Here is a 22502-nt window from a genome sequence, read left to right on the forward strand (position 1 = left end):
CCAGTTCTAACGGAAACGACTTTTCCTTTTTCCACAAGATGTCCTGGAATAGAGTCAAAGAGAAGGATGAAAGAGAAAGGTGGGCAGAAAGAACACCATGCTATTTCTGAGAATTAGCTACAGTCATCATTTAGCACAGTCCTCTTCCTACCTTTGAGTCCCAGGTTTAAGATGTGCCTAAGACCAAGAGCAATAATATTTCTCAAAGACAGGTTCAATTCTCAGCAGACATTAGCACATATGAGGAGTTCCCTGCAGGAAAGAACCTCTACAGTGTCATGAAATGAAAAGAGCCACATATATATATAATTACATACCCCATGGATACATATATACATCTAAACACAGATATGTATGGACAAGATCCCTTCAGATGGGGATGGGAATGAAAAGTGAACTTTCACAGGCTAAGATATGTCACATAATTTTCAGTATTTCCTGGAACAGCAAGTTCCCATTGCATACAACAGACAGTCTGCAGGAAACAGCCCAAGACAGAGGGCCACAATTGATGTAACCCCATGCTAGCAGAGATGCTCCACATGCCATTGTCACTGTACTATGCCAGAGATTTCAACAGAAAAACACTATTTTTGTGTTTTCTTTACCTCTAGCTGAAATCTCTATGTTCAGATCATGCTACAAAAAGTTTCAGATACCTAATTTTCCCACTGTCCACTCTTCCACGGAGTGGCACCTGGAGCAGCACTTGTGCCTGGGACTCTGATAGTTTCCATTCATCTGGTTAAAAATAAAATTAAGAAAATCTCATTTAAAAATGTATGACAGGTTAAGCTTTCCAGCACAGGAGCTCCAGTGTTGGTTATGAAATGCTACACAATCTTTCCTTGACAAAAACAGTGGTGCTGGTCTTTGGACAAGCTCATGCTCTGCCCTCTAATCCAAATTACTGGGGGCTTGTGCTACACCGAATCAGACCACAAATACTGACTGTTACAGCATTAAAAGTAACATGAAGCTCTCTGCACACTGTCACCTACCAGAACCCAAGAGATCCTAAGACCCCTGAAGACACTGTGAACATCCTCAGCTCAGACAGAGAAACTGGCTGTGGAAGGCTCAGATTACAGAACCAAAATATAACTGTCTCTTCATTCCCAATTGAAGCTGAACTCCAGTGTCACATCAACAAACACTTGGCACATAAAACAACAGCTTTCAAGTGCTCTTACAGAAATTAATGATTCCTCCCCAGCTTTGCAGCTCAGGAGCTTCATTATTTTGGAGGGATAGATAGAAAATGGTCCATCCCTGCCCTGCTGACTCAGTCAAGGGAAGCCACAGGTGCTCAGCTCTGCTTAAAGGGAGCTGGCAGGGGGAAGCCTGGCCACCGACTGGTGGCTCATCCAGGCAGAGAACCAAAGCACCTTCCAAGGTGCTAAGGAACCAAGCGAGAGCCATAATGCTCATGTTAGAGAAGAACCTGTGCCCACTGTTTTGTTGCTCTGAATACGGAGGGATATTCAATTAAACAAAAAACCTCAACAGACAGAAAGAATTGGGATCAGAAGAAGTAAGCGCTGTTTTTCAGTGGGCTCCTTACAGATTGGCAGCTCTGATGAGCAATGGTAGACTTTCTGATGGCTTGTTTGTTAATGTAAGATTTTCCCTTTTGATCAGAGCAAACAAGATGAACAGGCACTTGAGAAAGAGTACAAACAAGCTCTTTAATTGCAGCCTTGAATTTTTTCCAGGCTTATGAGATTTATAGCAAAACGCTCTTCTCCAAGTTAGTTGTTCCTCTTTTCAAATATAAGAAAGATGCACACAATATTCCTTTTCAAGCAAAAAAAAAATCCCTAACCCACGCCCCTCTGCTGTCAAACAACACATAACTGTTCATTTCTGCCTTGAGGCAGCAGATGGATCTATAATGTAGCATGTATGGATGCTCCAGTGGTATCACTGCACTATCCAGGGGAATTGTATGAAGCATTTCCAGTGCAGAGCCAACCGCCACCAAGGATCCCATCACAAAATGTTTTCAGTGTCTTTGGAAGTGTTTGTTGCCCAACAGCTACTTGACAAACCAGTCTTCTCCCTGTTCACAAACACAGTTGTGATACAGGGACAAAAACTAAGCCAAGGAGTTGGCGTACAACCAGTGCTCCTGTTGCAAACTCAGAGCATAATTTTATGGATTTCCATTGCACATCTTCTGGTTTGCAAACCACACAGGATTTGCAAAAGGCTGCTAGAGTCCATCCTCTTTCTTCTGTCTACAATAAATCTTCTTAGAAAGCAGCAGACAGTGAGAGGTCTACCCTTTGTGCACAGGCAGGGGAAGTACATCCAATAATTGCACACCTAACCCTCCCTCCAGGGCCCCAGACACACAGACACTTCACTATCCTCCCATTCTGCCCCAGCTTCAAATCTGCATCTTGCTGCATTTTAATCCCCCAACTTCTTACCCTATTTTAGCTCCAGCTAACCCCTCCCTTTTGGCAGCTGGCTGCCCAGAGGACAATTCTGTGTTTCACTGTTACACTATACAGAATGTAATGAATCTTTAATTAAATGGGCTTGATGAGAAAAGTCATTCAAATTAGGCTTCATCAGCAAGACAAAACCCCAGCTGTCTTTCTTAACGGATACAATGAAGCACAGTTTCAGCTACCTGGAATCAAATTTTAGCACTGCAGAACAACAGTTCATAAACCCAGCACTTTTTAGGTAAGCAGGGAATGGCTGACAGTGTTTAAGATCTTGGACACTTTTCTATCAGGCACGCTTTAAGCCATGCAGCTTTTATGGCAATTCCTTCATAAACCAGGAGGTTCTAACAGTCTAACAGGCTTAATGCAACCACAGGCAAGAGTGCAACTGGTTTCACAGGGGTTGTCATTTGATCATCCAGTAAATGACAGAAAAATGGTGCAAGCACCCTGGAAAAGGCACCTCTGGGAAGCTTATTGTAGCTCCACGGAAACAGAGTAAATAAAGCACGCATCATCAGCACATCCTCAATGTGCTTCTCCTCCCTTTAGCATGAAAGCAACACTGGGAGCTTCTCTTGTTTAATTTGCACAAAAGGATTCATGTGCTTGGTGCTGAATGACTCTTTACATTGACTTCAGTGGAAATAAGCTACCCTGGATTTCAGAAGAAAAAAAAGCACTAACAGAAAGTTAATGAGGTACAAACCAGGTTATGAATGGACCAAAGAAAAAAAATCTCCTAAAGCTATTTCCTGCCCTGCTGTGATGGAATACATGCCTTTTAAGGGCTCACCTTACCCACCTTCCTGCCTTTCTTTAAGCAATGCTTTATTGTATCCCAAGACTTTCTTCGCTTTTCTAATCAGTTTCCATTATGTCCTTTTTCTTTAAAGTCTCGCACCGCTACAGCTCCATCAGGAGCAGCAATGCTGAAATCGGCAGCACAGACTGGCTACAGTTTAAACAGTCTTGAAATGGAGCCAAGGTGGAATAATTCTACTGGTCAGGGGTTTAAACTCTGGGACTCTTAATGCAGCGCCTGCATCCCTGCTCCTGCCAAGGCAGCTTTGCACACAACAACATGGAAAGTTTTAGAGCAGAGTCTAGCCTAGAGTAAGAAAAAATTCCTGACCTGCAAGTTTAAGAAGGAAGTTATGAACCAGAGGGCTGGATTTGGCCCCCTTCAAGCCAGAGAGAGACCCAAAGGCAGAGCACAGAAGCAGAGCAGTTCTGGCAGAGAAGCTCTCAACCCATACAGGGAGTTTTCCCTATTTCCTCCTCCACTGGAAGAAGAAGGGTGATGCAAGTTTGTTTCATGTATTCACTTCTGGTTTTTATGTTGAAAACCACCACCATGCTTCACATACACACTGTGCTATCACTTCCAATGAACCATTTTACCTACCTTCAAGTATTTCTCTCAACCACATTCCCACCTCACCAACTCACACTCACAACCAACAAGGCTCAGAGCTGGCTGGCAATCTGATGAGACAGTCTCTCACAAGAATTTCCTGCTTCTGGTTCAGCCAGACATACTGCAACAACAGACACTCTCGCAGTATTTTGGCACCTCTATTCCTTGTTCAGGCCAAGACCTAGGAATGCAAGTGAAAAAAATACTTTTTAAATTTTAGAATTTTAAAATAGCTCTTCCCTCTGCTGCTGTGAGTGTCTGGTTGGCTTCCATGCTCAAAGACTGCTTCCACTGAGATTAACTGAATTTGGAAACTACAGTGCTGAAGGTATGACCAAAAAATTTGCTTCCCAGAAAACAGCTTGGGACAACACCACAGTAGGGATGGGGAGCAGTTTGCTCCAGAGAAGCAAATACTATGGAAAGAACAAATGACTGACCCTCCAAGTACACTGAATTAGGTTTTCCACAAGTCCTGGGATACTTCCAGTAAGCATTTCAATAAAGATGACCCAGCTGGGGAAAACTGCATAGGAGCCTCAGGCAAGACCTAGAGATCTGTCATGCATATTCCTCTAAGTGCTGCTCAGGATGAACTAAGGCAGCCAGAGTTTGATGAACTAAGGCAGCCAAAGTTTCCATATTTTCTGGGTTCTTCTACTAAATTGCCATGCAAGCCTGCACTACAGCTGGACAAGGCCATTCCTCAGTGTGACTAATGTCTCACACTAAATATTTCAGACACTTGTAGGCTGCTACAGCTCACACCTGTACTTCAGAGAGCATTTTTCAAGGTATCACTGCTGGACCAATAAAATCCCCACTGACAGATCATCTTGGGGAAAAGCCTTGCTGAAAATTCAGAATTTGGGTCACATACAGATGCACTCAAACAAATACCTTCTCCTCATCCCTGGTCTCACGCTGTAGTAGATGGAGTGTGGATGTATGCCCATGCCACTGGCACAACGGAAAGACCACAATAGAAACTGGAAGGTCCTGGCACCTTTCAAGATGGGTGACCCTCAGACATTCTTCTAGTTTTTCACTGAAAATGCAGCTTCCTACAGGCTGTGCAGATACAAGCAGCAGTCAAGATACTTTCAATCACCTTTCCAACCTCCAGCATGTGATTGCATGCTCCTCTGCCTCATGATTAGCTTTCTTACAGTCACAAAAGCAGGGGAAGTGAGGGCAAGAGCACTTTTTGTGAAATACGAAAATGCCACTCCTAGCCTATAGGAAGCTCACATTTCTAGGATGAGTTTAGAAACAGAGCCCCAAACTTCCCAATATGAGATTTTATAGTTGGTTTGGGCTCCTAAATCCTGCACAGGGCTCAGGAGAAAAGAGCTTGACTTTCAGAGGTGCTGAGCCTGTATTTGATATTCAGGGCTCTCTAGCCATGGGTAAGAGGACACTTATTCAGGCATGTTAAAACACTTTAAAATCATTTTGTTGATGATCTCACCGACAGGATTTATCTCTTATGCCTGTGTCTGTTACTGCCTTGCACCAGACAAGGTATGCAAGACAAGGAAAGCTGATTTTGACAGCAGTCACCTCCTCTCCTCTGGAGTACCTTCCCAAAAAGCTAAATGAGTGCATCCATTTTCTACCAGGTATAAAGGGGCAAAACTACAGAAAATCTCATTACTAGAGCAGTCAATGCATACAGGAGACATGACAGATGCTTTATGAATCAGCAATGAAGTGACAGCTTTCCCAGCCCTGGAGAAAATGCAAAAAGCAAGGGGCAAAGATTATGAGTTCTTTAAAAAACCACAGTCCAAGTAGAGTTAGCTTGTTCTTAAAACTAATTACAGGATATATTTCATACTGCTACATGCTCTATTTAAGATTACTATGGATGTGAGTTCTATTGTGCTATTAACCACACACTTTCACAGGCACCACACTACAGCCCAAAATTGCCTAGTCAATATTTAAGGCTAAGAAACACTTTAAAGCTACAGCCACATCTCAAACATTACATTACCTCAGACTTTCCACTAGTGAAAAACATGACCGTGAGACCAGCTTAGAGAGATGGTAAGTAAGCAGACACAAGGGAGGAAGGAGTTTAAGTGCTTTAAACAAGTAAGACTGATTACAAGCTCTACATTAAGCACTGTCACCTTACAGGATTAAGCCCCATCTACTTACACACTTGCGTCATAAGCACAAGCCTTACAGTTAAAGTCCCTTCTCTTGAAACCTAACATAACATACAGAATATGTACCAATTGCCTGCTTTTATTCTTTCACTCCTTCTGGTCTGAAGGCATTTGCTAAATCTCCATCCAGCTGCCCCACACTCCTTGCTGTTCCAGATCAGGCAATGAATGCTTGCACTTCCCTGATGAACACTTCTCTAGGATGATTCCCATACCCTATGCCTCCTGCTAGTACCACAGCTGCAGTTCATTCCAACTGTTACCATACTTAACATGATTGTCCATGTGTACTTTGTAGAATTAAAAATTTAAATAGGTTTTCAGCACTTTTCATACAACTCCCGAGAAGTCCAGTTTGTGACCAGCATAGCACTCTGTGGCATATGTAGGTGTGTGGTGAAGCTGCTTTCAAGAATGCAAAACAATACACTATTTTTAGACACAGTTTCACGGTTTATATAAATGTGAATAAGACCTTACACACTGTATTATTATTAGCAGCCCTTGGTTTACATTCCATTCAGAAAAATACAAACCCATCTCTTAAGAAATGTTAGGACTACTGTAGCATGTTAGAGCACTGGCAGACCTTTAGAAGCTCCCATTAGGCTTCTGGTTTGTGTGCAGCAATCTTGTATCAAGGGTAAGGAAACTAAACAAAGTGGAAACTAGGTTAAATTCAGAGAAGTCTGGTGCAGAATTATAAGCAGTGCCTTTAGTCCTTAAGATGAAGCGTGGACAGAGCACATTTTTACTGCACAAAAGCTTTTGGCGGTTTCTGGTGGCTGCTGACATCTGTGCCAAAGTTCCCCTAAGGATGGAGAAATGAGAAGGATAAAGTCATGCTCAGGAAATATCAAAGTCAGGATGTGAAATAGTAAAGCCCCAGGAGAGACAGGACATGCTTGCAGCTGGAAGGGGGGAACAGTCATGGGAGTAATTTCCCATCAGTACCACAAGCACCGCTGTCTTAGTTGAGAGCCTAGATGGCAGTCACCTTTCTTTGTTTCATCTTCCCCTGCATTTACTTTTGCTACTCCCCAGTCAACCTGAATGGCCAGGACACAGAGCCACAGCCGTGTGGGCTGCAGGGGAGCCACAGCTCCAGCTACTGGGCCAGGCAAAACTATTGGGAGGGTTACTGCAGCCAAGTAACAGGCACCAAAGCAGAGTTGCAACACAAGAGCCCATCTTCCCTGCCCTGTAACACCCACAGGTCCAAGGCTCTCGTTACCCCAGTTTGATCAGGGCATCACTGGTGTCACTGGTCTACACCAGGCTTCGACACAATGAGCTGATGTCTGTGAAGACTTCGGAAACATTTGGAAAAATGCTCACCCATCCAACCCTGGCCACTCCAGCTCTAGTCCTGCTCCTGCAAAATCTCTCCAGTCAGCCCTGCACAAGGCACAGCTCTCCTGTCAGAAATGGCTTTCAGGCTGTTCATGGCATTATCTCAGATACAAGATGGATGCCACTCCTGGCAGCCTGCAATTCATCAAATCCACCCAAAAACAGCTTTGCTACTGCCATTCACAGGCATAAAAAAGATCAGCAGTTATAGTCTAAAATTTTCCATGATTGGATTACCTGTGAAGCCAGAGCACAAGGTCAGAAAAGAGTGGCACCTTTCCCAAATGCCTCCTTGCACCCAGAAAATGAATACCTATTTCCTATTACCAATGGCTGGTGTTTTCAGGCTTATTCTATAACATGCTATCCAGGAAAAACCTGTTGATCATTTCCACAGCACAAATTGGCAGATTATCAGCTGCCATCAGCTGTCCCACAACAAAACAGACCCCAAACTCCACAGGAGACTGTTCTCCCCTGGCAGCTTTCTGCAAAGGCTCTTCTAGGACACTCTCTTCCATAACATTAAGCCTTTAAGCCTGACTCTCAATATATTAAACTTCTATTTGCCAAGCATTCACTGCTAGGCCTTTCTAAGAATCATTTTGCAAAGCTTGGATGGCAGTATGTTTTCACAGCTGATGTGGAAAAGCTAGAAACAACATTTCCCAATGAGAAATATCTGCTTTACAAAGTGTGCACTGTTTCTTTGGGTTAATCTGACTTGCTAAGGGCTGGGGAGGCTGCAGAATTCTTTTATACTGTTGACATAAAATACCTCTGACTGTCTTCATGGTGGAATCATTCCATTTCCTTCTATCTGTTCTAGGATGGATATCCTGAGGCATGGAAGAAAAAATAAATCAACATCTGATATCTAACCACCCAGTGCTGGTGCCAGTGATGGCCCATCTTATGCCACTGGACACCCTGATAAAGCCTGAACACGAGTTTTCCCTCGCCAGGTGGGAGGAAAACACTAGCAAGATCTGTGCAAGGTTAAGACAGGGCATCTGCCTCCCAAACAGCCAGTGCTTGGAACAACTCGTGACCTTCAGGATCACAGCAAGTGACTCATTATGAGTCTGCTAAACAGCTATCAGTATTACAGCTTATCCATAATACATGAACAGCTTAAGTGGGTCACAGAGACCTGTATCTCCCGGCAGCCTGCCTCCAACAGCAGCCGGGACTGGCAGCGTAAGGAAAGAATAACCAAGAAGACAAGTACAGAGTGCTGCTGTCTCTGGTATATTTTCCCCAGCTTATTGTAAGAGGCAATGCACATATTTCCAAAGCCAGCTATTGCATCTGGATCAAAGAGTTAAAACAGCTATTGATGTATTGCTTTCATAGTTGACATCCAGCTGTACTTTTGCCCCCGCCTGCCGCAACCCTGCAACATCCTGGCAATGACTCTGACAGTTCAGTTGTGTACTGCATGACAAAGTACTTCCTTCTGCTGGAATTTGCTGCCTGGGTACTTCTCTGGATGTCATTTTCATACTGTCAGTCCCAGTTCATTTGCTCTGTACCATTTGAGATATTGTAGAACTCTCCTATTTCTCCCCTCCCATACCCAAAATAACTTTGAGCTGAAGGCATTTATCTAATTAGTGGTACTTCATCCAGGAACAGTCCTCCACTGCAGCAAGGTCTTCTCATCCATACATACACCTTTTCTGCTTATCCTACATTTCCAAAATGGGTAACCAGAAACCCACACAGCCTTTCAGGTCCAGATGAATGATCAGTTTGAGCCAAGACAAGAAAATGGCCTTTCAGTAATACTGGAGGTATGCAGTGCTCATTTAGAAGGGACTGTCCTAAACCAGAGCTCTGTGGTCAAGGCAGGCTGGTTGGTTTATGGCATGACAATAAGATCACATCCCAGAATAAGATGAAGTTTATCAGAAACACTTGCTATAAGGGTCATAAAAGTAAGAGATTTCTGTATGGCAGTGCAGAAGCTCCGTTTCGTATGGATTGGATTGTCACAGTTGGACTTGCCAGCATCAGTGAAGACATGGCATCCCATAGGATGCATGAAGTGCTGACAAGGGCTTTCCCCCATGTAGACACTAAGGTCACTCCTCATTCCTTTCTTTGACAGTGTGTCTCTCCTACTTTTGTCTTAACTTTTCCTGCATTGGTGTTGGTGGGGCTACCTTCCAATTTCCTCCTTCCTTGCAACCAGTTCAGATCAAAAGGATCAAGAATTATTGGACAATTATCAGTAAGGCCAATACCAGAGTAGTGTCTGCCTGATTTTTTTTAGAAACCTAGACCAAAACCAGATTTCTCTGCACACACTTCAAGTTGCTGCAGCCAGAAGCAATGTGGAAAAGGGTTATGACAACCCTGTGCCGCCTTCTTGCCTAACACCCTCTATTCCAAGAAAGCACCATAGTTCAAAGTTTCTGAATACATGTGGCTACAGGAGTCACCCAAAACCACCTTGCAAAAAAAAAAAAAAAAAAAAAAAAAAAAAAAAAAAAAAAAACCAAAACAAAACCACCTGGCAAACTTTGCAGAAGACCTCAATCAGACCCTTCTACTGGAAAATACATGCATTCCATTCATATCATCCTCCATCACTATTTGTTGATTCTTTCAGTTCACATTTGCCTCTCAAGAGCACTGCTCACTTGCTAGCACAGGCACAAGTATTTCCATCAGAGGTTTTTAACAGTTTCAAAGACATGAGCTAGTTCATTAAACTTCAGTGAATACCTACTGACTAGCAATAGCCATGCCACTGCAAAATGTCATGAGATTCATCACTTTTACTATTTTAAGCACAGTGATGACAGGCACACTCAGTATTTGGGTAGGTGAAATGCTCCAGAGTGCTTTTACTGTCTGCAAAATTAACTTCTATAGGGCTGCTAAATGTCTCTACTTCTACAGAGGCATGGTCTGCAATTTACCACTACATATTTAAATTATTTTTTAAAACATAGCTTGCTATTTCTGGAGAGCAGGCCAAAAACCAGCTCTATCTCTAAAACACTTGTCTTTCTAGGCTGGGCTTGCATGGAGATGACCATCATCATGGCTGCTGGCCTGCAGCTCAAAGGACACCAACCACACTGAAATGCAGAGACATCTGCACGAGCAGGATTCTTATCCTGCAAGATCACCCCTTCTGAGATACAAGATTCAGCTTCCTGACAGCTCTTACATTAAAAGCCCCAGAAAAAGCAAAGAGAAATGCAAAATCAATCACAACATTGTCAACAGTGTCCAATTATGTAGCAGTTTTGTTTTGGTTTGCTTCAGTGGCCAGCTGGGACTGAGCTGAGATAGATGATTTCATCTTGCCAGGGAACTTCAGTTGGCATCTGGAAACAGGCGTGAATAGCCAGATCCTTTACTATTAACATACATAATGAACCCTCCAGAAACAAATTATCACAATCGTTTTTTAAAGATGATGCCAAATACTGAATCTCTATTGACATGAAAATGAGTTCTGCATGTCTTGAACAAGCTGATTTTTATCTACTTGTGTTGTTTTAATATTGACTCCAAGTGACAGAAAAATGGCACATCAGAGTGGTGCAGGTGATCACTAGCCTTGGATGAGTGCAAGACCTGACTCAGGTGCATCCCAACCATAAAACATTTCTTTTTGTCTTTTTTTTTTTTTTTTTTTTTGAAGATGAACTCCTAATACTGGTATAAAAAGGGCAGCAATAAAAGATATTGCCACCTGATGCTGTGGATACATCATTTATCTTCACCCTACAACTATGACTGACCAGATCTAACACTAAGAGTGAAGCTCTCTTACACCATAAACTTGATTAGGGATATGCTTCTATAATAAATACCAAAGAAAGCAGAATGGTTTATTTTTCAAAGGGGTGAATGATCAGTAATCACTGACAGTAATTTCTTTCTTTAGGAACATATTTTCTGTAGTCACAACTTCTAGTTGGCAAGCCTGCCATAAACAATGACTTCTACAAAGATGTATGTGTGTATTGGTGTAACTTATGATTAATGTTTTGTATACATAACTTTTGTTTCAGGTCAGCATTTAATGATCAGGTCTACATTTTTGATCCAGCACTATTTACCAGGAGATTTTTGACAGAAACAAGAAATCCTCTGGAAACTGATCAACACAAGTATAGACGCTGCTTTCCCAGACTGAGCTGCTAAGCTCATCAAATATTCAGCATGAATGGAGTATTGCAAGTTAAACTTGCTAAATACAGTCACTTCCCACAGCATCCTCAGCAGAGTCATGCTGAGCCTGCAACAGAGTACCTGCTCCAGAATCACTTCAAAACAACCAGTAATAGTGGCAGAAATTAAAGTCCACATGTGTTTATTTTAATAAAAAATATCAGTGCTAAGATCAGCCAGGCTTGCGGAAGAGTTACATGCCCCAGTCACCTCACCAAGATGGATGATGGGAGACAGTTTAAGTGCACAGCCCATCAGAGAGACTATCTTGTTATAAACCCACCTTTGAATCTTAAAACCAACATTCCAGAAGTGATTGTTGTAAACTAGTTTTTGCAATGCTTTTAAGTAAGGCAGTTACAAAAAAAAAAAAAAAAAAAAAAAAAAAACCACAACCAACAAACAAACAAAAAAAACCCCACCAAACAAACAGGGCTCCTCCAAGCCATAGGTATAAGTCAGAGCAGTGGCAAAGTATCTTTTTACTTGGTGGAAACGCTTATGGTTACTTGGAACCTTTAACCACTTAGCATTTGCACTGAACCATAAGCTCACCAAGGGCCATTTATCACAGCTAAAGGAACACTGATTAACAAAGCACAGAAGCTGATGATATAGGGCTTGCACAATAATAATCAAGTGTCCACAAGAGATTAAAAAACAGGCATTTAATTTGGGTTCTGACTTTTTTTTAATCTTCTGGTCAGCAACTGGGATATTTCTGAGAATCCTGACATCACAATTCAATTACAAAGCCTAAATATGGTTTCTACTAGAAATGCATGAAACCCAAGCTGCTCCTAGACTGTCCTTAAAGATTGTTTTACAGTTCTATAGATAGAAACCAATTATAATGAATACTCTCCACTTATATTGATCTGACAGAAGCGACTTCCTAACATTTTCATTAAACTGGGGATCACAGAAGCAAAATTGAAAACAAAAAAATACAGTTCTTGGCATAGCTAGTTCATCTAAAGCGTTAGCCTTATTAATGTAGGGGCAGAGCTATATCAGCAATGAACTTTAAGATCAAAAAACCACCTGCCCAAAACAAAAGGCATCACTTAAACTGTGAAGGAGATGATTTTTTAAATAGTCTGCTTTAGGAGGCTAGAACACCCATTCTTATGTATACTGATAATTGCATTGGCTCCTGATAAAGGTCTACCTGATGTTGCCTAAATGACTGGGGTTTTTTAAACTTCTCAGTACTGTTTAAGAAACTTTTCTCCTTTACTGCATGCTTTTCAGTTAATTAATGTACTAATACAAAAAACACTGAAAATTAAAGCTTTTGATATGATAAAAGAAAACACTGAAGCAGATTCTGATATGAGTTACTTTGCTGCGTTCTGTAACCCACGATGGGCATCACTCATCATCCTGGAGAAAGTCTCCAAGTGACTCTAACTTTGTAGAAGATCATTACATTTGGGTTTACCAATTGTAGGCCCAAAGAACAACCAAGTCCCACATTAAAACTCAGGTATACATCTCATCCAAAGTCTGGCTGGTACTTCTCGACTTGTTTTCAGTATGACAGAAAAAAAATGCTGACAGCATCTTGCACACTTTCACTCTAATTTTGAGGTTAGACAGAGAACATGATGAAAAATATAGGCTAAAGGGGCATGTATATATGGCTCAGTATAGAATAGGAAAGGTATCAAAAACCCCAATCTAACAAGAAGGTGGAAAGGTACCTAGTGCCATCTCTAATTTTTGCCAGCCTTCATGTAAAGTGTTTGCCCATGTTTACATACCTGCTGTTTTAAGTACTAAGTACTGCGGTAACCTCTGTGCTTTCTACTCTAAGTTTTCTAGGTGGAACACCAAGGTGGTCTGGGTCAAGGGTAAAGCACAATAAGGATGTGCAAAGGGGTCAGTGAAAACGAAAGATTGCCACAATTTGTGTGACAGTTTAAAGAACCATGAATGATTTAAAATGGTAATAAAACATTTAATCTCTTGCTTTTCTAGTGACCAGCCAGTGCTAATCGTCCATGGAAAGGAGACAGATCCCTGACAGTGCCAGCTCAACCAGGGAGCAATGGTAACCCCCCAGCAGAAAGCCAGAGCCTCGCTAAGCTCTGCACCCACATGACTGACAGAGCTGCCCAGACAGAGCTCAAAGGGAGCTCACTGTGACCCTGAGCTGGGCTGCAGGGAGTGCCCCACCCTTCCCCCAGCACTGGCCAGCAGCACTGAGCATCCCTGTGAGAGGGGTGCCCAGCTACAGGAACTCCTCTGCTTGGTTCAGTCAGCTTGGAAGTGTCACTGAGGTTCAGTCAGCTTATGTCCAACATCAAAACCACCTCCAAAAAGGAAAAAAGGACAGGTCACTGACATGACAGAGGAGATTCCCTTCTAAAGAGAACAGAAGACCCCCCATGCAGACCAGACACACTTGTTAGGGAAGCCTGCTGACTCCTCAGGCCCTGGTTAAAGACGGAAGAGAAAGCTTCCTCCTCTGATACAGCCCTCAGTTCATTATCCATTATTGATCTTTCAGATGAGCAGCAATGAAGTCCCAACATCTGAGGGCAATCAACAGACCTCAGGGCCTTGGGGCAACTGGTTAAAGGATCAGGAGCACAAGTAGTATCCTCCTCTAGCTGTGGGGGGGTGATGAGTGAAGAAACAAGAGAGCCAGCAGATCAATACCTGGCTCTGAGCCTTGTGTCACCAGCAGAATTTTTGGGTTTTGACAATGGGTAGGTTTACACAACAGCAGGTCTACTGGAGACACTTGTCTGCCTCCTTGCAGAGGAGTCAGCAGGGCTCACTGAAAGAGCTTTAAACTAGATTTGAAGAGAAAAAGAGATAAAAACCAGGCTAACTGGAGAAAAGCCTGGGGGCAGCACACCAATATTTGAAGGATGGTGTGCTAGTGAGGTCCTTCCATTTGGTGTCCCAGTGGAAGCAGGGGATGCAGACCCATTTGGCAGCAAAGCAAACACTGATGTGTTAGGTCCCTCTGGATATGGTGATTGTGAACAGAGAAGGACTGGTGAGTGACCTGGTGGCTGAAGGCCAGTCTAGGCACAGCAATCATGAAACAATTTTTGATTATTGGAGAAATTGGCCTGTTTAAGGAACTGGTTGATAGAATCCCTTGGGAGGTATTACTGAACTGCCTGTGGGTAGGAAGGCTCTCCAGAGGGATCTGGACAGGCTGGATCTGATGAGCCAAGGCCACTCTATGAGGTTCACCAATACCGAGTGCTGGATCCTGTGTCTGGGTCACAACAACCCCAGGCAACACAACAGTCTTGGGGCAGAGTGGCTGGAAAGCTGCCCAGAGGAGAAGGCCCTGGTTGACAGCAGCTGAACATGAACATGAGCCAGCTGTGCCCAGGTGGCCAAGAAGGCCAATGGCCTCCTGGCCTGCATCAGCACTGATGTGGCCAGGGGGACCAGGGCAGTGACTGTCCCCCTGTGCTGGGCACTGCTGAGGTCACACCTCAAACGCTGTGTCCAGTTCTGGGCCCCTCATGACAAGAGAGACATTGAGGGGCTGGAGTGAGCCCAGAGAAGGACAGTGGAGCCAGGGAAGGGTCTGGAGCATATGTCCTAAGAGGGGTGGCTGAGGGATCTCAGCCTTAAGGAAAGGAGGCTCAGAGGGGACCTCACTACCTTACAAATACCTGAAAGTGGGTTGTAGTGAAGTGGGAATTAGTCTCATGTCCCAGATCACAAGCAACAGGACAAGGGGGAAGGCTCTCAGCCAGGGGAGGTTTAGATTAGATGTTAGGGAAAATTTCTTCACTGAAAGGGTTGTCAAGCTTTGGGCTGCCCAGGGAAATAGTGGAATAGGATTGAAGTAGTGGAATAGAATTTGAAGGATGCATTGATGGGGCACTCAGGGACATGGTTTAGTGGTGGACTCAGAGGTGCTGGCTTAACAGTTGGACTCTACAATCTTAAGGTCTTTTCAAATCTAAAGGATTCTATGATTCTAAATACAGGCTTACTTGTACTGGTATATGATGTAAAACAAAGATCCCATAACATGAGTTCAGGAGCCTTAAATTGCTTTCTCCTGAGTCTAGCTTTTCTATTACTTTGAAAAAGACACCATTAACCTGCAGGACCATCTATACCTACAGAGTGGAGAAAGCATTTTAAATTTAGCACCAGATATGCTGTATTACCTCAGTGTATACAACACATAAATAACTTAAAACTTTTTGCCTTCTGTTTTCTTTAAAAACCTCCACCTCCTGGTCTGAGACTTATCCCTGCAGGCAGTAGCTGTGGTTGGGACAACAGGCCAGTGTAGGGTGCACGCTGTGGTTCAGACACAGAAGCTGTACAGGGTGGGAGGGGGTGGCAGCTGAGGGTGCTCAGCACTGAGGAGAGGTTACCTGGCCCAGCACAGCTGGAAACTCTCCAGAAGGACTACTATGAACAAAATCCTGCCACACAGCAAGTAAATTTGGGAAGAGGAACCCAGAGATGTTGAAAAAGCAATTAGGTGGTTTCTCCAGTTCTTGTTGAGAGGATGGGATTTGACAAACATAGTCCTTTGCTGCTCATTCTGTCCCTCACTGCTGAAGGACCAGCTATCCTACACCACATGAATGCAGTCACAAGTGTTCCCAGTATGTCTTGAGGGAGCAGGGAATAACAAAGGCCTTGGGTAGAAGTTTCCTCTTAAACAAGGAAAGAAATACTCTGAGCTCTTCTGCAGCAGCTCCTGTAGTTTTCTCAGCACCAACTAATTCTCTATTCCCTGTCTGACAGCTGAGAAGAGGCCAGGTCACTGTGGGTGCATTTTGCTGAGCTGCTCGGTTTCCATCTGTCTGCATAAGCACAGAAATGGTGGAAATGTTGTTTTGTGCTATCCCAAGCACATAAAGACAACTTAGGCAGCAAGAGCAATGTGCTGATGAGGGCTCTTCACAGCAACTAACCCTGCTTATGCAGAAGGTGACGTTGAGAGTTTACACTAGAGGAATAAACAATTGAGAACATACTGCTGGAACAAAAGGTGCTGGAACTGGCAATCTGATCAGTGATCATAACATTTCCACTGGACTTACTCAACTTAACCATCAAATGCACTGGTGACTGCACACAGCTAAGCAAAACACCAGCACAGACATATTAGCAATCTACCTTTGGCTCACTTCAAAAGCCTTTACCTTTCTGCCAAATTCAAAACTCCACAGAAACTATGAATTTTAAAGTAGGCTCAGAAGCTGATAACACAGAAACATAATGCCTTGAAATAAGTCTGACTTGCAAACAAATCATTAAATGCATGACTAATTTTTCTACTTTACTAAAAAAATACTGGGCTCTTTCCCAGCACTGCCTGAACATGACCAAATTTAATTCAATTCTTTTTTTCGCCTTACAATAACTTGGAGCAAGAACAGACATAACCCTAGATTTTATTTTGCTTTGTTCCAGACAGACAATCAGTAAAGAATCCAGTGTTGCTGGGGGAATAAGCAGTAATATCTATAAAGCCTGAAAGCTCAATCAATGCTGTAACAAACTACTGCAGAAATTTGTCTACTGCATAGTGTTACCATAGTTGGTGACAAGCCTTCTTAATAAGGAGTCTAGTCAGTGAAAGAAAAAGCTATATCCTTTTTAAATACTGCATTATAGGTTTTCAGTAGCATGAAAGAGGAGATGAAGACAGTACTACTCAGTTCTTGCATCTGGCAGACAGTTTATCAGACAGCACAACACACCTGAAACAGCAGTGCTCCAGATTTGTATGCAGCCAGGCTGTTGTGTTTGGGATGCACCTCAGCAACCCCCCGTGCTCTTCAACTTTCACTGGTCTGATTAGGCTTCAGAGCTCAACCTATCACATGCCTCTTTGGCAGATTTCTTGGACACAAACCCTCCCTCTATTAATTATTTGCAGAAACGGTGCCCTATAACCCTGTTTCCCTCATCCTTTCCTTCTTCTTCTGCTCCTGCCTGCTCTGGACGAAAAAAATAAAAATAGAAAATTTTAAAAAATAAAAATAATCTAATAGTCAAGAGACCAGTAAGACAAGTCCAGCTGAGTCCTGCCTTATAGAGAGGCTCAGGTCAGGAGTGCATGATCAGGAGCTGGGCTTTACTGGGTTAAGCCAAGCGTACGCCAACTGTACTGCTAAAATATTCATGGCTTTGCACTTATGTTACATAAAAAGAATAAGAGATTGCAGTTTAAGAAACTAGTGCTTACATAGACTGCATCCACCCTCTTTCCCTTCACCCAGTACAAGTGAGAGCGCACTACAATAGCCTTGGTTCACTTTCGTAACAGGCTGTCCAAGCCAACTGATGCAGGATCCATCCTTTTCTGGGGCAGCACTTTGGATTTGTCCCTGTTCAACCATGAGGTCTCCCTTTCTTCAGCCTGGTAAGGACCCTCTGCACAGCCTAGACCTCAATGGCATCACTTCTCACCCTTGCCCCAGTTTGGGGCAACTCACAGATCAATAAAGATGCCTCAAACTCCTCCAGGAGTTTGCCACCCATAAAGGCATTTGGCAGGGTAGATGGTAGGACAGACCCTGCAGCAACAACACTCGCCACCAGACTCCAGCAACTATTTCAATGGGGAATTCAGAGACTGAATAAAAACCTCAGAAAAATATCTTGGGAGGCTGCTAACAGACATTGGGATTAGCAGGAGGGTCAGGAGCAGGTGCTGGGCTCCCTCAGCACAGGGTGCCCACATACCTCAGTGCCTGGACTTCCTAAGCACCTGTGACTGGTACCTCCAGAACCAAAGCTGGAGGCAATAAGAGCAGAGAAGTTTTGGGTATAATAGGAAATAGCCTCTCATGCAGCTCTTTCTGGGGGGCTCCATGAAAGTGACATTACCACAGATGTTTGCCAAGATGTCCAAGGCACACACCAAGCCCTCCACCACAGCATACAGAGCTCTGGGTAGGCATGTGTGGATTCCTGCTTTCTAAAGCCTTTGTCATTTCACTGTTTTTAATGTAACATCCTGGTCACTAACTACTCAACACAGACACTCCAGCAAAACAAAACTGACAGTAACCATGCTGGGAAGGGGAGGATGCCTTGGAGAGGGAAGGGATCAGGAACAGGCAGGTAGCATCCTGCAGAAATGACACCTTCTGCCCCTTTCCACAAAACACTGCTGTAACGATGTTACCAGGAGGAAGAATTGATGTAAAAAGAGTTAAATGTTCAGACAAGCACCACACTGCAGTGTCATGCATTGTTATAGCCTTAAAAGGATACTTGTTAAATTATTTTTTTGCTTTTACTTCGTAGAAAACTCAAGCGAGGGATTGCTCCATCATTCAAGAACACTAATAATGTTCAAATTATGCCTGAAAGTTCCTTCTCTCTCTTGTTCATGACGCTGCCTGGAAAAGTGACCCATGGAAAGAAGCAAATCCCTCCTCCTGAAGGGGAAATGGTACAAATGGCAGCAGGACCCACTGAGCTGCATACCAATGTGCCATGGGAAGGACCAGTGAAAAGTCGCTTTGATTCTGGCTAAGAAACAGTTGCTTCTGAGAGTAACATGTGGTAAACACTTTACTCTGGTGTTGTCATCTTAAAGAACATTCAGGTGTGTTACAAAGAGTAAATACACATGGTTGTGCACAAGAAGTGCATGTGTACAAGTTATAGGCAGTATCTCAGATGTTACACCATTGGGGAGAACTTAGGAAAACTTTGCACTTGATAAGAGAAAGGCACTATGTAAAAAACACCAAAATGAAGTGGAATAATTCAGCCATCGCTCTGAATGGCCAAGAGGAGCTCCTGCTGTATTAGATCTAGCAGCCAGTCCCAGAGGCACAACAGCATACACCTTTGGACCTCACAATGCACTGTGCTACTAAAGATGGGAATTGTAAGAGACATGAGCAGGGTTATGCTAAAAGATGCTTACAGGAAGGCAGACAGTCACTGTTCATTGAGGAGATAACTGAGTGGCACATCAATGCCTGACGAACTAGTTTATGAATGGACTGAGGACATTAAGAAAGTACTAAGAAGACCTAAAGGAAGGCTCCTGTGGGTGTGTATCCTCCACACCTCTCTCCAGTGAGACAGCCTGCCCCCCATAGATGCAGGGGGTCCGCAATGGTTGCAGAGGGAAGGAGACATTCGGTTCAAGGGCATTAAGGCTGACACCAAGCACACCAAAACACACATCAGCTCTTGGGCACAGACCATTAGACACAACTATCGCAGGCGCTAGTGATGCACCGCTGGGGCTGACCTCGGGTACAAGGTGCTCTGAATAGGGTGTCTGTGGACTGAGCAGGGCTGCACCGTGGACACAAACCCGCACAGTCCTGCAGTCACCCATCCCGCCGGACGGCCGAAGCTGGCACGGAGCGAAAGCCCGCACGCCCCAAAATGGATGAGTCATAGTTTACACTGTCCATCCCCTTGTCTCCGGGAGCACAGCATCGCTCTCCGCCAGCCCAGCGCGGCGGGCTCCCCGCACGGCGGGCCGGGGGGTGCGGGGCTGGGGCTGGGGCCGCTCCCGCCGAGCACAGCTGGGGCTGGGGCTCCGACCGCGCTCCGCTCCCACCGCTCCGCTCCGCCGGGCTGGGGCGGGCCCGGGGACACGCCCGACGGCGCGGCCGCCCCGAGCTCACCTGCCCGGACCCCGCTCCCGCCCCGCTCCGCACCGCACCGCTCCTCACCTCCTTGCGGCGGCTGGGCGCGCCCGGGCGGGTCAGCAGCGCCGTCTCCTCGCACACCACGGCCACATCCTCCACGAAGACACAGTCGGGCAGGCTCTCGTCGGCCGGCAGCTCCAGCACCTGCAGCCCCAGCTTGCCCCGCAGCACGCCCACATACAGCTGATGCTCCCTCTCCGCGCGGGCGAAATCCACCTCGGGGCCCGGCGAGCTGCGCAGCGCCTGCCGGCACAGCGACTCGGGCAGCGCCCGCACCACGGCGTGCGTGCAGCGCCCGAAGGCGGCCAGGCCGCCGCCCAGCCCGGCCATGCTGCGCGCGGGGACGGTGAGGGGACGGCGGGCGGAGGGGCACGCGAGGGACGCGCGGCGGGGACGGCGCCGGCAGCGGAGAAAGCGCCGCCCGCGGCCCGGCCGCGCCCCATTGGCTCCCCACCAGGCACATTTCCATGGGGCCGCCGCCGCCGCCTCGCCCCTATTGGCTGGCGGCGGCGGCCGGGCCGCGCCATTGGCCGCCCCCCGCGCGGCGCCGCTTACCTGTGCGGGCGGGCCCGGGCGGCCCCGTGCCCCGCCCCCGCGGGTGGCTTGAGGGGCGGCCAGCACTGCCCCGAGCCCGCCGGTCTGCGCAAAGGCGAGAGCACCCTGACAGCGTCCTAACCCCCGAGTGCAGGCGCGTTCTTACATCCATTCCAGCCAGGGTGGGCAGGGTTCATGACCCTCCTGCTCGAGGGTGCCTTGGCTTGGCCACCTGCGAGCCCTTTGCCGCTACTTTCGCCTTCCCTGCTGGCACAGGCGGTTCATGTGGGTAACCAGTGGTGTCATATCCCATGACAAGGGCAGTCCAAACACAAATCCTAAGGAAATAAGCCCAGCCGACGCTCTCGTCATGGCTTTCCACAGGCCACTCGCCTGCCCAGCGTGTCCACCCGCTCTCACTCCGTTACACTATGAAGGTTTTCGCCTCCGTGGAGTAGAAGGGACACCGGTGTTCTGCTCCACCTCCGCCCCAGGGACTGAAACAATGAGGATTGCACACACTTCTCCCTAAAACAAACACTATTCCCGGTTCCATTTTCCCCAGTTTTACCCTGACGGGAGGCTGTCCTGAAGGAGGCCAGCCCTTGCCCGAGCTCCTCTCTCTCTCCCAGGCAGATGAGGCCGCGCCGGACCATCCACAGCACCAGCCTCAGCTGCGCTGCTCCTGCTCCCAAGCCACCCAAGGTCTGTCCTCACCAGAGCAGACAGGAAAAAACAAGGAATATGAATTATCCTTCAGCTCTGCGTTTGCTGGCAAAAGGCTTTTGCAAGTGTCCCTCTGGTCGTGGAGGGGACCCCACTAGCACACAGCTCTGTGTTCCCTCCTCAGAGCTCAGACAAAACCCAGGCAGCTGCCTTGGGCGTGCTGGCACAGATACCTGCTGATGTTCAGCATTTGGGAATAGGATTAATGAATAGCCCAAAGGAAATACCAAAGTTTGTTTCTAAAATGGCAGCTCACTAGATTTTCATCTGCGTTTTCCACACATTCTCCAAATATTCTGTAAGGCTGCTTTTACTTAATGTGCACAGGTGCAGTTATTTGAGTAACAGTCATTCACTAAATAATGTGCAAATATTACTTTGCTTAAACAAATGGGTAGATAATTGAGTTGCTATCATGTAGGACATTTCAAATTCTTGAAAAACCGCTACAAGTAGTATGGCACTGTATCTGGTATAACATGTAATCCTTCCACCATCCTTAGAGCCTATTTGGACTTATTCCATATTTGGGATATAGCCACTGGCACAGTTTGGTTTTCTTTTAATTAGCATTACTTTTAGCCAGAAGAAAAAGGGCTACTATCCAGTAATTTTAAAACTTGCAGGGTTCCTATCAGAAAAAGTATTGAAAATAGTTTTTCTGCAGCCAATGGATTGGAAAGCTCTAGTCAATACAGATGTTTTTGACATCCGCAATCACTTTATGAATTTGTAAGTGATGGCAATTTTTAGATGTCACTGAAATTACAGGATATGAGGTGATGCAACACACAATTGTGTGTTGAAAAATACATATAGTAGCTTTAAACAAGGTTGTGGAACTAATGACTACAGTAAAAAAGTAATTTGTATTCTCGTAAGTGTATAAAACTATGCAGATTAAATACAAATTAAGATGTGTTTTCTGATTATGATTATTGTTCTATGACTTATGGTGAATAGAAGAGCATCATTAACAATCTAGGAACAGATGCAC

The 22502-nt window shown here is 45.1% G+C and overlaps 1 protein-coding gene across 1 annotated transcript in view; it reads right to left on the bottom strand.

Annotated features, from left to right (window-relative positions):
* The window catches only part of DDAH1 (dimethylarginine dimethylaminohydrolase 1), a gene marked incomplete at its 5' end in the record, with an annotated part of 57423 nt that extends 36848 nt beyond the window's left edge, over positions 1–20575 (bottom strand). The window contains one exon of the mRNA XM_083867595.1: positions 20270–20575. Coding sequence (XP_083723721.1) covers positions 20270–20575 — 306 coding nt within the window. The remainder of the gene's footprint in view (positions 1–20269) is intronic.
* Between the last annotated feature and the right edge of the window lie 1927 nt (positions 20576–22502).

Source organism: Zosterops lateralis, assembly GCF_965231275.1.
Source record: "Zosterops lateralis genome assembly, chromosome: 9".
NCBI lineage: Eukaryota > Metazoa > Chordata > Aves > Passeriformes > Zosteropidae > Zosterops > Zosterops lateralis.